Raw genomic sequence first — 13676 nt, forward strand, 5'->3', positions numbered from 1 at the left:
GCAACGCACCCGCAAGCGGTGCAAACTGCACCATTCGAATGAATGGAATCTAATTGCTTGCGTTGCCGGACCGCACCGCAACCGCACCGCAACCGCAACCGGTGAAAACCCGGGGTAAGTCATGTGGAATCAGACGATATATACCCCGGGAGGCGTGAATTTTTTTCATCAAGTTGAAATTTAAATGGTGTTTTAACTATAGTTAACTAGTTTTAACTATATAATCTTGTTCATTGCCTTTTTACTTTATTATTTCATATTTCTGCTTAATTGCACCTTTAAATGTAGGATTTAAACTCCCTACGTCTTCCTTGTTTCTTCAGGCATCTCAGAGCCCGTGGAAGCCCCAGAGAGACCTCCCAAGCCCCTCCCAAGACGCATCAACTCAGAGCGCCGACCCAGCCCCGTCCCGCCGCTTCCCGGCCCCCCCAGTTGCGGGGCGGCGGGAGGAGACGCCAACCCTCAGATTAGCAGTGAGATCGAGCATCTCATGAGTCAGGGATATTCATACCAGGACATCCAGAAAGCGCTGATGATTGCGCAGAACAATATCGAGATGGCCAAGAACATCCTGCGAGAGTTTGTCTCCATTCCCTCCACGGCGCACATTCTCACATAGCACACTTTGCCATCTCGCCCCGGCTCGGCTTGATCCTCAATTTAAAGGTCGGCGCGGCTCATTGCCCGCGGCGTGACCCTCTCTGGTGCTTGATGACGCCCCCCCGCCCCGCTCCGGCTCCGTTGTGGAATTTTGAATTGGCTGGCGCTCGCAAGCGTATCTTTCAGCAGCCTTCTCTAGCTGCGACAAGAGCATCTCGCCAGGCCCGACTCGGCGCCCGCGACGTCGAAAGCAGGGACGCTTTTCGGAAGCCTCGCTGAAAATGTAACCAAGACCTCACGAATAAAAATGTATGTCTATTTGAAAGTTTAATATATGGTTAAATGTATATTAAATGTGTGTAATATATACAAGTCAGTATGTGAAACGATGTCCGCTTCAAGGGTCACGTGTGCCTGTTGTCAAAACGGTGACGCGAGGGTTGACTTGAAAACAACTTAAGATTGGCACCACAGCGTTTATGTGCGTGTTTGAATAGTAAGCCCAAAATTTCACACCTGGCCACATTTAGAGTTTGATTTGTTGAGTGGAAATGACAAAAGGCAGTTGCAAGTAGTTTGTTTGTTTTTTTTGTTTTTTAACACTTGGGCATACTCCATGTCTAAAAATTCTCATGCATTTCCAAATGGTCTAAAGTTGACCAAGAGCACATTAATGTGGTCCGCTATACTAAAGACATTATAAAGGTGTTTTGAAAAGCCCTGAAATGTTGAACTCACAAAGGCACATCATGAGGTTTTTATAGAATGCTTTATTTTCGAATTTTCCTTTAAAGAAGAAGGGAAAGAAAGAAGAAGAAAAAGGCTACTCTCGATCAGTTTAACAGTGTGCCGTGGGAAATTATCTATCGTCTTTTGACAAAAAATAAAAAATAAATAAATATATATATATATATTTATATATATATATATTTTTTTTTTTTTTTTTCAAATAAAAAAATAAAAATTATGTATGCCAACCACAAATAGTAGCAGGCAAAACATTCCAATGTTCTTCTACGAGAGGACTGAAGGTACATAATTAACATGTATATCTATTTTGTTATGCTAAGTGACAGTGACGTTGTTTTTTTTTATGTGAAATATGCGTAAGGTTTGTGCACAGAAGTACCATCTAAGAAAAATAATTTATTTTCCAAGTGCCGCCATAATGACTTAAGCCCAAGCATCCATCCAAAATGACACGGATGTTTTATTGCGAGTTAGACTGTCAAATTATTCAGGTTGAACACACCGATTACATATGGGATATTATTTTATTTATTTTTTTAACATTGTTAAATGTTTGATAATGAACAGTTCTCAAAAATGAAATACAAATGTATTAAATTTAAAAGTTAAGTACAACTGAACCATTCTTAGTGATTCTCTTGCTTACCAATAGAGGGTGCCCAAGATCTTGGATCATTCCCGTTACCACGATCATTGTTAATTTTGCAAATTAGTTGTAATAGGATTATTTTTGCTTTTGCCACTTTCTTGTGTCATTTCCATCATACACGTTCACTAAATACAAATGCTTCAACTTGAATTTTGCATGTATAGAAGCCACTGTGCTCTTTCCTTTTTCTAAACAACATGGCTTTGGTATTTGAAATTTTCATGTCCTTAATACCATCTTATGTTGTTTTACTTGAGGTCGGCACTGTCTGGCATTGAATGTGTGTGTGTGTGTGTGAGTGAGTGCTAGCATGTGTGCCTGAAATCAATGTGGATGTTGTAATGTAGACCACTGCGCACAACCAGATGGGCTCATGTTCCGCAATCCGAGGTGGCTGACTTATTTTTTGACTTGTTTTTATTATTGTATTTTATTTGTCTTTGACATCATCATATGAGCAGTTCAGGTTTCAGTCTCCAGCTCAGTGCGGTGATTTGATTACAAAAATATATATATGTGTTGTCATTGATTCTTTTTGGTAATATATTGTAATATGATCCTAAATATTGTTGTAATTAATTCAGAAGTGCTTCACTGCTGCTGCTACTATTATTATAGTGTTAAACAAATAAGCCTTAAGTGTACATTTGTGAATACTATTGTTTAAACTGGTCGTTGTCCTTTAAAGTGACAGTATCGCCATGTTCCTGCAGTCGCTAATGTAGCATACTTGAACTTACACGCAGCTTGACAGCTGTCAACTCTGCAGTGTTTTCACTTTTTTTTTTTTTTTCCTCCCTTTCCCTCAGGTCGTCATCGCAACAGTCAACAAAATGCAAAGCGGAATTGGGCTTTAGGCTTCAGAGCTTTTTCATCTTGGTTCATACAATGTTTCAACATTGGTTAAATGTTCACCAGACATTTGCCTGGAGTTTTGTTTTTTTGTTTATTTTTCAAAAAAAAAAATCGTTTTGCGAACGTTGCGACCTTGAACGAACCCAGACGAGAAATCAACATCGGCTAGCTTCGCAAACATTCACCCCCGTTAGTCGAATTTGGGATGCGAGCTTAATTCCATTCCCTAGAAAGGGAATATCTGTTGGAAGTCGAGAGCACTCGGGCCAATTCTTGAAAATAACTCAGGAATAACATTTTTGGACCAGTTGAGTCAGAATCAATGAAGTCACAGTTGTAGCCTTTTTTTTTTTTTTTTTTTTCCCCACGTATCTTTCAGTCATCTTAACTTGCACAGTATTTTTCAAGGTCAGCAGACCTCTGTAGACAGCAGCTTCCAGGTACTTAGAACACACGCACGAGCTTTGAGGTACGTTGATGTAACACTCGTCGTATATGAAGTGCGTGTGTCTGATGCTTGTACAAATGGCGAATAAGCTTTTCTGGTTGAAGCTGTCCAGTCGGTTCTCATTTCTGCTTTTGTGTTCCAAGTTGCCTTGACAAATTTCATGAATGCCATTGTTGTGTATTGATTTACTCGCACAGTATACCAAATTGTGCTTTGATACTGTCACTCTAAAGGCACGTGTATGACTACAAAAGACAAGAATGTTATTTGCTCTCATTTACATTCCTGCATTATGTTGAAGCCCCCCACGCCCCTCCCCACAAACACACACTCCTGTGAATAATTTCAAAAGTAGTGCCATTTGTGTTGAGATCGTGATTGACTGAGGCCTTTTGTTGACTGTGTGCATGTGTGTGTTTGTGTGCAAGGTGATACACACGCCTAGTCATGTGGAGACAGGCTTTTGAAATTGTGCTGGGCCGCAGGAGCTTCATCCAAGAGCACCTGCCGTTTACCTTTCTTCTTAACGCAAAAAAAAAAAAAAAGACTAAGCACATCCTGGATGGCTGCTTTCTCTGCGCATGTGTAAGAGGAAGGTCATAACTTATTGGGGATGGGACCACAAGAGGGAGCTGTGGTTCCACGTATCCTAGTCAACAACCATTTAAATTCACCCTTGTTTTTAAAGCTCATATCAGTTTGGAAAACTGCACAGCGATGTTAATAAAATTGTAAGCAGGAGACATTTTGTGATTTGTTTAGTTTAATGGTGAAATTCACAGTTAGTCTGACGGTGCTATTGACTTTTCCGGTCTAAGTCAACATGTCGACCAACTTTGTGAACGCAAACTCGGCTCATTGAAAAGCGTTTGACTTTGGGTCGTTGTAATTTGATTTGTGAGAATTATTTTGATTTCATAATGTGACGAAATTTCGCTTGACTACTCAAGCTGCCTGGATTGTATGCTAATCACAGGCAAAAGCAAAACAATACGCCGTTTGTTTACACCATGTAAAGGCGACATTTTATCCTGGCAGATTGATGTGCTAAGTACACAGTCACTGTACAGTATCTTACCACTGTAAAAATCAGCAAATCAGCTTAAAAGTTCACGAAGAGGACAAAGCAACAGACAAGCTCAGTGTAAGTACAGATCACTTCCATAAATGAACATGATTTGTTTGCTAAATGTCACACTTTTTAGGATGTTTGTCAGTCAAAACAAAACAAAATAAAATATGCAGAATTATAAGTCAAAATGTACTTTTTTTTTCTTCTGCTAAAACTTTGTAAATAAAATCCAACTCTGAAACTATATTGCCATATAAAGGCATACAGATCCACCACACTCCCTTGAACAATATATATTTTATTCATTAGGATTTTTTAAAAATGGGTTGAAAAGGCATCGCTTTACATTTTGTTTCCAGGGATAGAGCAAATCTAATGAACTAATTGGAAAAAATGTGACTACATGTATAGTAACTGAAATTTACAAAATAACTACTGTTTATGAACAAGGATGCACAAGTAGTAATAGGACTATACAGTATCATGATCCAAATCACTTCAAGGATGACGTCAAAATGTCACAAGGCACAAAATATCTTCATAAATAAAATCACACCAAGTCATACCATTGTGATATTTTCACAATTAAATGCATAAATGCCAACATTGACTTGCACATATATTTACTTTAAAAAAAAAAAAAAAAAAAACTCAGCCCTTGTGTGTTTACAGTGAGCTGTTTCCTCTCCTCAGTAGTCCAGTCACATTGTGACACAAACCATGAACCCCAGTTCAATATTCGAGATGGGCATAGTAATGAATTAGAATTACTGCAATTGTGTCTTGAGTGCACAACTTGGCTGCCAACTAGTTTGCTGTCTAACGAAGTGTAAATTAATATCAGCTATGGTTACAGGCTCTGATTTCGACATTCCGAGAGCTGGTCTCCAATCACATAATTATAAAAAAACAAAAAAAAACTATAAATTGTAACAAAATAAACTCATTGATCATTCATTTTCAACCAAGAAAATGTAGTCAAAGACTCATCTCTAGTCGGTGAAAGAAGAGGCGTTTTTTGGCATATGCATATGCGTATGGCTACCAAGAAAACATTACGGTGTTGTCTTCTAAATGGACCACAACTGAATATTCGGCTTCACGTGTGAGTCACAGGGTAGATTCTGTGTCACTTTGGCTTGTTCCACATAAATATTCACTTAACACATGAATACTATTTAATACACAAGCCTGCCGTCCCGCACAGAAAGGACGCAACATATACGCCTTCATTTTCACATCACAAAAGTTTCACGTTAGAGAAACACAAGAAGACTGCATGAAGGCCACTAAGAAATCAGTGCACTGAAGAAAAAACCCCACTGTGCTTCATATTGTAAGAGTAGAAAGTATTTTTGCATATATATTCAAAGCTCTGGACGTAATCTCTTTGGCGTAATATTTTACTATTTGTAAAGCTTGAACACACACATGCAATATTCAGAATGTGAAGGAACAAAAACTAACGCACGATGTTAACCCTATGGTGTGAAATCTATCATAATTTATAATAGTTTTTGCAAAAATATATCCTTTAGAGTGGAAGAGTGACTAGGTGTGCACCGATCACAATTTTCCGTCCGATCCCCTATATTTTAAAAGGTCTGACCTGCCGATCTCGATTTTTGCTGATCCCGATTTTTTTTTCCAGTGTTCTAATCTTATTTTATTGGAAAACATTGAAAAATATTAGGGGTGTTAAAAAAAATCGATTCGGCAATATATCGCGATACTACTATTAATTGTTTATTGTTGTAAATATTACAATACAATAATTACAATATTACAGTAAATATTACTACTAATTCTCGAATCGATTCAGTAGGCAGCCAAATCGATTTTTTAACATCCATTTTTGATGGAAATATATTCAACAAAACGTCTAACTTTCACACTTTAAGCATGGAAGAATGTTATATTATGGAACATTAAGCCTGAATATTTTATTTCAATTCCTGTTTGTTAAATACAGTTGCTCACAGTTATAAAACTGAAGTTTCAGATCAATAAATAATACAATTTCATACAAATCTTACACGGTACATGTACAAGTTTACTGAAAGGTATTTTCTAAATTGAGTATAAAAAAAAAAATCACAACAATCGACTTGTAAATTCATCTCGGGATTAATCGGTATCGAATCGAATCGTCACCTATGAATCGTGATACGGATCGAATCGTCAGGTACGAGGCAATTCACACCCCTAAAAAATATCTAAGAAATAATACAAACGGGTTGCTTTACGTGCACATGAAGTAGTTCTTGCAAAATAAAAATGAAAAACCTATTAGCCATGTCAGCAGAAGACAACAGTGGCTGACTTTTTCAAGACTCTAATGATGATATTGGTGGAAAAGATCGGTTTATTTTTATGGGATCGTCCGATCACCAAGCCCTCAAAATTAAGGAAATCGGGGCCAATAAATTGGCCGGCCGATCGATCGGTGCACCCCTAGTGATGACGATGCTAGTGTTAGCTGCAGAGATTCGAAGGAGGACGTCGATTTGATAAAACGAACCACAGGTTTGATTTAAGCACTAAAAGGAAAAAAATGCATTTGAATTACCTCAAAGCAAAGTTGTGACATATACACAAAGATTTTCAGTGTACAGACTTTTGCAGAACTGCTGTCTCTGCTCTTCATGAATCAAAAGTGTCAATACACTTTAAATAAGGAAATATATATACACGCACGACAAAATATGTACACTGGAGGAAGAGCTTGTTCAGGTGGCTCTATAGTGATTTTTCGGCAATAAAAAAAAAATAGTCCCTGCTCGACGGTGAATCAGCAACATATTAAACAGACAGCCTCATTCAAACATTGTTGCCCTCCAACAAACATGTGTAGGGATGTAATCAAGCCCAGTGTGATCATTTGGGGATCTCAGACAGCTTTTGATTGACAGGGAAAAGAGACGACGGTGGAAGCTTTCAGCCATCAGCGGGTCTTGGGAGTGTTGTCAGGTCACAGCAGTGGCTTCCTCTTCACCGTTGTTTACTTCACATGACAAACACACAAGCACAGATAAGAAAGATGGACACACATGGTGAGTAAATAGAGCACAGAAAGTTTTGGTGGGGTCACATGGGGTGGATGTCTACCTGGTTGCTGGGTGGTAACTTCTCTCCGTTGACCCCGAGGAGGATGGCGTCCTCTGTGTTGTCGCTTTTCATTTCTACCACAATGTTGTCTTTGCTGGATTTCTCTTTGGTGCTGCAAGGCACACAAAAAAACACTTGGAAAAAAAACTAGGGCTGTCAAAGTTAAAGCGTTAATAGATTAATTAATCACAGAAAAATGTCGCATTAATCACGTATTAACGCATTAATCGCACTATTTTTTTTATTTTTTTTAACCGCACTTGAGCCTTGAATGAACCGCGGATGCATTGAAGGCTGCGCAGGTCAGTGATTAGGTCAATGCACGGCATTTCCTTCGCCTGTTGTTCCAAAATGAGCGGGGTGACTCCAGTTGGTGTGCTCGGTGGTAAATTTCGCTTTAAAAACACCCCATGGAAAGAGGAGGGGCTCAATTTCTGCTCCTTTAAGGGAGGGCACATTATGAACATGGAAAATTTACTTAAATTTAAAGGAATACTTTGCTTATTTGGCAATTTTCAGCAGTAAAAAGTATATTTTGTCTAATTAATTAATCAACTTCATTATTTTTCAAATGCATGTTGCCACTTGCTTTCGACTGAATATGATATCACAGTTGCGCAGAGCTCAGGTAACACCAATCACGGCTCACTTGAGGGTTTTGTCACGTGAGATTCACAAGCTGAGCTGTGATCGGTTGTTGCCTGAGCACATGTGATGTCACTTTAATCAACAGCAATTGGCAACATGTGTTTTTAATTGGATGTAAAACAAAAATGAAGTTATCAACTTAATCATAGGCCAAATATTAAGTTTTGACTGCTGACTAAATAAGTATCCTTTTAAAATGTTATTTAAGAAGCCAAAATATTACTCTATAATATTGTGCTTTATCAAAACAGTTATAACAAACAGACTGTAAAGAATTAAACAGTTTGTGCGTTATATGCTGTAATCAAATTTATCATGCTACTCCTTACATGTACTCACTTTGGCCACCAGGAGGCATTACAGTCAAGCAGACAAACGAAGAATGCGCACAAGCAAGATGCTGTAATATCGGCTATTTTCCATAGAGGCTGAACAAATGTAGGCGTTACAATACTGTTTGTGTTCGAATATCCGTTGATTAAAACCACGACTGTCAAAGCTAGCAATTAGCATGCCAATAGCATTTCATAGCTACTGTTTGTTAGCATTAAGCTAAGCGGACTTTGTAGGGCAAAATAGTGTGGTTGTTTTAAATATGTATTTTTAAATGGTTGTGTAATAAACCCCCAAAAGAAATAATAATAATAAAATAAAATGATGGTAATGTGCACGTACAGGTCCTGCTTGCCGGAGCGGCCGCAGATCTTCCCTTTCTTGTAGAGGAAGTAGAGGACGCTTCCCAAGATGGCCAGCAGCAGGATACAGATGATGATGACCGCAATGATTACGCCGCTGCTCTCTGGTGGAGAGGATGCACAGGGACAAGGTCAGTGTTGGTGGGAAATGATGATGGTGTGGTCATGTCTGGGTGGGATGAGGCCGACTGTGCAGCATGCCGCAGCGTAGAGAGATATTGCATCGGAAGAGCTATTTTCATCATGACGTAACAGGTACTTTCGGGTGGCAGAATATCCTCCTCACCTGCAAGTTCCAGTGGATTTATAATGTCTTTTTATCAAGGAAATGTTTTGTCATTGTTGGTTATTTACTTTTTTGCCACCCAGAAGTACCCTATACTGCTTATTTACAAACATTACAAAAAGGTCTATAAAGTGCAGCTTTTTCTTTTTAACCTGGCAACCTGAAGAGAAAAAGAAGGTGCGAACATTCCGAAGTGGAGGAGAGGTAAAGTGTGCTGATGCATGCTGGGAACGGTGGCGTTCATTCGTCAGGATAGACAGAGCGGAAAGTGGATCCTTGAGCACCAGAGTGACATACTGTACAAACCTTTCCTGATTTTCTTTGGCGGGATAGCGGTTGCTGCTTGGACTGGGGAAAACCACATGAGTACAATTATCAGTGAGAGGCAAGGCGTAATTGAATAACTCCTAGTAGCAGGCCGCACACACATCCAAACACTGAATAATAGTATGAAGTGATTTGAGGGCTGAGCATCCAGCGTGAATGTGTGAGGGCGGTCAGTCGCGGGGCGTCCCTGTGTAATCTCATTTAAGTGACACTTGCAAGAAACAGCAACCCGGAACATGTTTTCCTCTGAGGGGCCTGCAAATGTCAGGAATGCTTTTGCCTGACTAACGAGAGGAACTTGGAAGGACAAGAGAGGTCCCCTAATGGTTGTCAGGCGACTTGGTGAGAGCATTTAAAGCATCAGCTGCTTCCTTTCACGTTTGAGGCATGCCAGTATTGTAACTAGCCTTATTTTAAAAGCTTAGCTCTTAGTCGCCAACTCTCCAAGTAACACTACAATGACAACAGTAAAATACAGTAACATATTAGGTCTAAAACAGTCTTAGAGAACCAAGAGATTTTATTACTAAATAAGTGTATTTAATAGGCCATTCTCACGTCACGTGTGACATTCGCACAACAATTCTGTTGTTCTTCCAAGCTTCAAGCTTAAGGTAATAATTGAAACCTTTCATAATATATGTATTTTGTAGTAGGTTAGCTCTGTCAGCATATATGAGCACGCTAATTTTGCCTTTATACTTCCCCTGTCAGAGGTATTTGCCTTTGCTGTGTGTCTCTGCGTTGTGTCGCGTGTGACTCACAAAAATTGAATTTTGCTAAATTATTTTAACAAGTGCAAAATTCTGTGAACTTTGAGAGACAAAATAATGAAAATAAATACAACATCAATTAACACTTTCTTGAACTAAAAAAAAAAAACTATTAAATACTAGATTGAGTGCAATTTCTGGAGAAATTGCGTGGGAATGCTGAATGCTAATAGCTGAATGCTAAGATTTCAATACACGTGGAATGCTTATGAAGTAAATTGAGAGATAAATTATGAAATGATGACCTGGTTACTGGACAATGCACTTTACCAACTGTGCTACCGAGCAATATCAGACACCTGGTAATGATGATAAGTTATATATATGGAAGTGGGCGTGGAAAGTGAAACTTAGAAAAAGTTCAATGTCTATCCCATTGAAAATGAAAGTTGGTATTTAACGTTAAATTGTGCAAATACTGTAAGTAATGTGGAATCAGACGATATATATACACCGGGAGGCGTGAATTTTTGAAGCAAGTTGAAATTTGAACAGTTTAAATCGGAAGCATTGTGTGAGAGTTGTTACATGGCAAAAAAAAAAGTATGGAGAATAAAAATCACAGTAACATATGTGGGAATGCTTCAGCATGACAGGACTGTCATTTGTGTGACCAAGTGTGAAATTGAGAAAAAAGCAAGTAAAAATATATCAGTGTTCAATAGGGGTGTTAAAAAAAATCGATTCGGCGATATATCGCGATACTACATCGCGCGATTCTCGAATCGATTCAATAATCGGCAGAATCGATTTTTTTTAATTTTTTTTTTTTTTTTTTTTTTTTTTTTTTTTTTTTTTTTTTTTTTAGGATTCACACCTTGATCATGGAAGAATGTTATATGAACGGCACATTAAGCCTTAATATTTTTATTTTAATGCTGTTCAAATGTGAAACAGATTGCAAACTGTTTGTGTACAGTGGCTCACGGTTATAAGCCTCAAGTTTTAGATAAATATATTCATACAAATCTTACAGTGTACATGTACAAATTTACTGATAGTATTTTCTAAATTTGAATGGGAAAAAATCGCAACAATCGACTTATAAATTCGTATCGGGATTAATCGGTATCGAATCGTGACCATTCGTATCGGGATTAATCGGTATCGAATCGAATCGTGACCTGTGAATCGTGATACGAATCGAATCGTCAGGTACTAGGCAATTCACACCCCTAGTGTTCAATATTATGAAGAAGACATTATGAAAAAATTGTATGTACAAATTGTGTTAAGGTAAGCTAAACTACAATTAATTAACAATGTTATATAGTCTGTTTGCCTTACTACAATGTTGTTAAATTTGAACACTTGCACTTTACTTGACTTGATTTGACTTTACACTTGTGTAAATAATGATTTAATTCAAATGTGTTGCATCTAAACGTTTTTAAAAATGTACCTTAAACATGTTGAAAGACGAACAGTTCGTAAAGATTAAAGGACAATGAATTGAACGTAAATGTGGAGTTCAGCTGGATGTACATAGGCGGTGATTCTTTCATGTACCTCTAGATGGAGCCCACATGCCACTCGTGTAGCCTACTCATAATCTATGCTCAAATCAGTGGTCATCTGACCAAGTCGCAAACTGTTACTATTTTAATTCACTCTGAAATAACAAAAGGGGCCTTTGAACAACTAACCCTGAAAATACAACAACAACAGCAAAATTGTTAATACGCAAAATACATCAGTTTGTTTTATTTAGTATGACCGTTTGTTACAGACAATCTAGAAGCTACCTCTCTCGAACCTACAGTAATGAAACGGAGCCGGTTTCGATATGTTGTGTTGCAGCAGCAGTGAGGCAGAGCAACTGTGGCCTTCTTACCTGTGGAAGCGGAAAAAGTGCTTGTGCGAGTGGTGGTAGCTGCTGCTGTGGCGTGCACAACTGAAATAAGGTAAGGGGCACACAAGGGGAGGTCACAACATGTTAACACAACAGGAGGAAGAGGTGGACACAACAGTAGTGACACGCAATCAACACATTAGCACAGCTGACAGACAAATAACGGATGTGACACAGACCAGAGGAACACAAGCGAATCTCAACTATTATTACTTTAATCTCTTTTTACCATAAAATCATAAGAATATAGATGTTTATCCTTCAAAACTACGAATAAGCATATTTCATGTCCCATCCTCACGTGCGTTTCCATATGTTACGTTTCAGATAACGCAAAGCAACTATGGGCTTACCTGTGGAAGAGGAAAGAGTGCTTGAGCGATTGGTGCTTGTGCTTGTGCTAGTGGTAATAGCCGCTGCTGTGGTGTGTACAACTGAAATAAGGTAAGATGCACACAGGGGAGGTCACAACATGCTAGCGCACAGGAAGACAAAGACACAATAATAGTGACACACAATCAACACATTAGCACAGTGTAAAGACAAATAACGGATGTGACACAGACAGGGGGTGGGGGGGGGGGGGTCTCATGACTCAAGCGAGTCTCAGCCAAATGTGGCGCTATTAGGAGTCTAAATTGAGAACACTATGGAGGGAGTAGAGCTACACGTCCTGAAGAGTTTGGAGTCTGAAGTCATCGGATTGTATGGAAATGTAATTGGAGTGAATCATGTCATATTCAATCCAATTCAGTTTTATTTGCATTGCATTATAGCTGGAGTGTATTGTATTGCAGATGTATTTTGGATTCAATCGTATTATATCATTATTGGAGGGAATGAGACCATCTTGTATTACTGTAAGTGAGTGAAGTCAAGTGTGAATCGTATTGCATTTTATGGAGTGAATTATATCATTTATATTGCATCGTAATGAGAGTCAATCCTATTGTATCGCATTGCATAGAATCAGAGGCAATCGCATTGTAATGTATGTTATCCCATTGTAATCAATTGGAGAAGCAACATAATTGTGACTGAACGGCATCGGCCTCAGTGACGGCAAAATGCTCGACCCGAACGCCAAAACACAAAACCCATGCTGGAACTCACTGGCTTTGATGTTGAAGGCCAACGCGTCGGCGCCGTACTCGTTGGAGGCGTTACAGAAGGCGGTGAGGTCTTCGGACGTGACCTCTACGCTAACCACGCTTTGGACGCCGTCCTCCGTCTCGGTTTGGGACGTGGTCTCCAGGACCTGAAGTGATACAGCAATCAGTCCATCAGTCTATTTATTGCCTCTACTCCACTCATCTATGAGTTATTCCACAATTGGGGGAAAATTTGGGTATCAGATTTAAATATAAAATGATGACATGAAATGAAATATGAAAACAAACGGCATATTGTATTGCTTTTGCCTGTGACTGCTGGCATACAAGCTAACTAGGCAGATTGTCATATGACATTTAATCACATTTTGAAATCAAAAGAATCCCCACAAATGAAATTACAACGATCCAAAATCCAATACTTTTCAATGAGCTTCCTTTCGCCGAGTTTAGTTAACGCTGCATTCGAGGAAGGTGGGAAGTCGGATTGATCCCATTCTG

At 38.8% G+C, this 13676-nt stretch overlaps 2 protein-coding genes across 7 annotated transcripts in view; one reads left to right on the forward strand and one right to left on the reverse strand.

The window, feature by feature from the left end:
* Positions 1 to 13676, forward strand: part of cbl (Cbl proto-oncogene, E3 ubiquitin protein ligase) — a 73992-nt gene that overhangs the window by 30633 nt on the left and 29683 nt on the right. The window contains exons 16-20 of one of the 3 annotated variants that reach the window (XR_013278238.1): positions 324 to 3323; positions 7287 to 7427; positions 8808 to 8956; positions 12012 to 12115; positions 12391 to 12507. Coding sequence is in view for 2 of the 3 variants with exons in the window: in XM_077494290.1 (XP_077350416.1) it covers positions 324 to 619 (296 nt within the window). In the remaining variant the exon portion in view is untranslated. Of the gene's footprint in view, positions 1 to 323; positions 4044 to 7286; positions 7428 to 8807; positions 8957 to 12011; positions 12116 to 12390; positions 12508 to 13676 lie in introns of those variants that run through there. The other 2 variants (XM_077494290.1, XM_077494291.1) reach the window with 2 other exon arrangements.
* Positions 4657 to 13676, reverse strand: part of mcamb (melanoma cell adhesion molecule b) — a 33399-nt gene continuing 24379 nt past the window's right edge. Inside the window, exons 12-18 of one of the 4 annotated variants that reach the window (XM_077494292.1) lie at positions 13177 to 13321; positions 12417 to 12497; positions 12046 to 12105; positions 9418 to 9459; positions 8806 to 8929; positions 7483 to 7594; positions 4657 to 7378 (exon numbers count right to left, since the gene is read on the reverse strand). In XM_077494292.1, coding sequence (XP_077350418.1) covers positions 7376 to 7378; positions 7483 to 7594; positions 8806 to 8929; positions 9418 to 9459; positions 12046 to 12105; positions 12417 to 12497; positions 13177 to 13321 — 567 coding nt within the window. In that variant the 3' untranslated portion in view covers positions 4657 to 7375. The remainder of the gene's footprint in view (positions 7379 to 7482; positions 7595 to 8805; positions 8930 to 9417; positions 9460 to 12045; positions 12106 to 12416; positions 12498 to 13176; positions 13322 to 13676) is intronic. The other 3 variants (XM_077494293.1, XM_077494294.1, XM_077494295.1) reach the window with 3 other exon arrangements.

Source organism: Festucalex cinctus, chromosome 13, assembly GCF_051991245.1.
Source record: "Festucalex cinctus isolate MCC-2025b chromosome 13, RoL_Fcin_1.0, whole genome shotgun sequence".
NCBI lineage: Eukaryota > Metazoa > Chordata > Actinopteri > Syngnathiformes > Syngnathidae > Festucalex > Festucalex cinctus.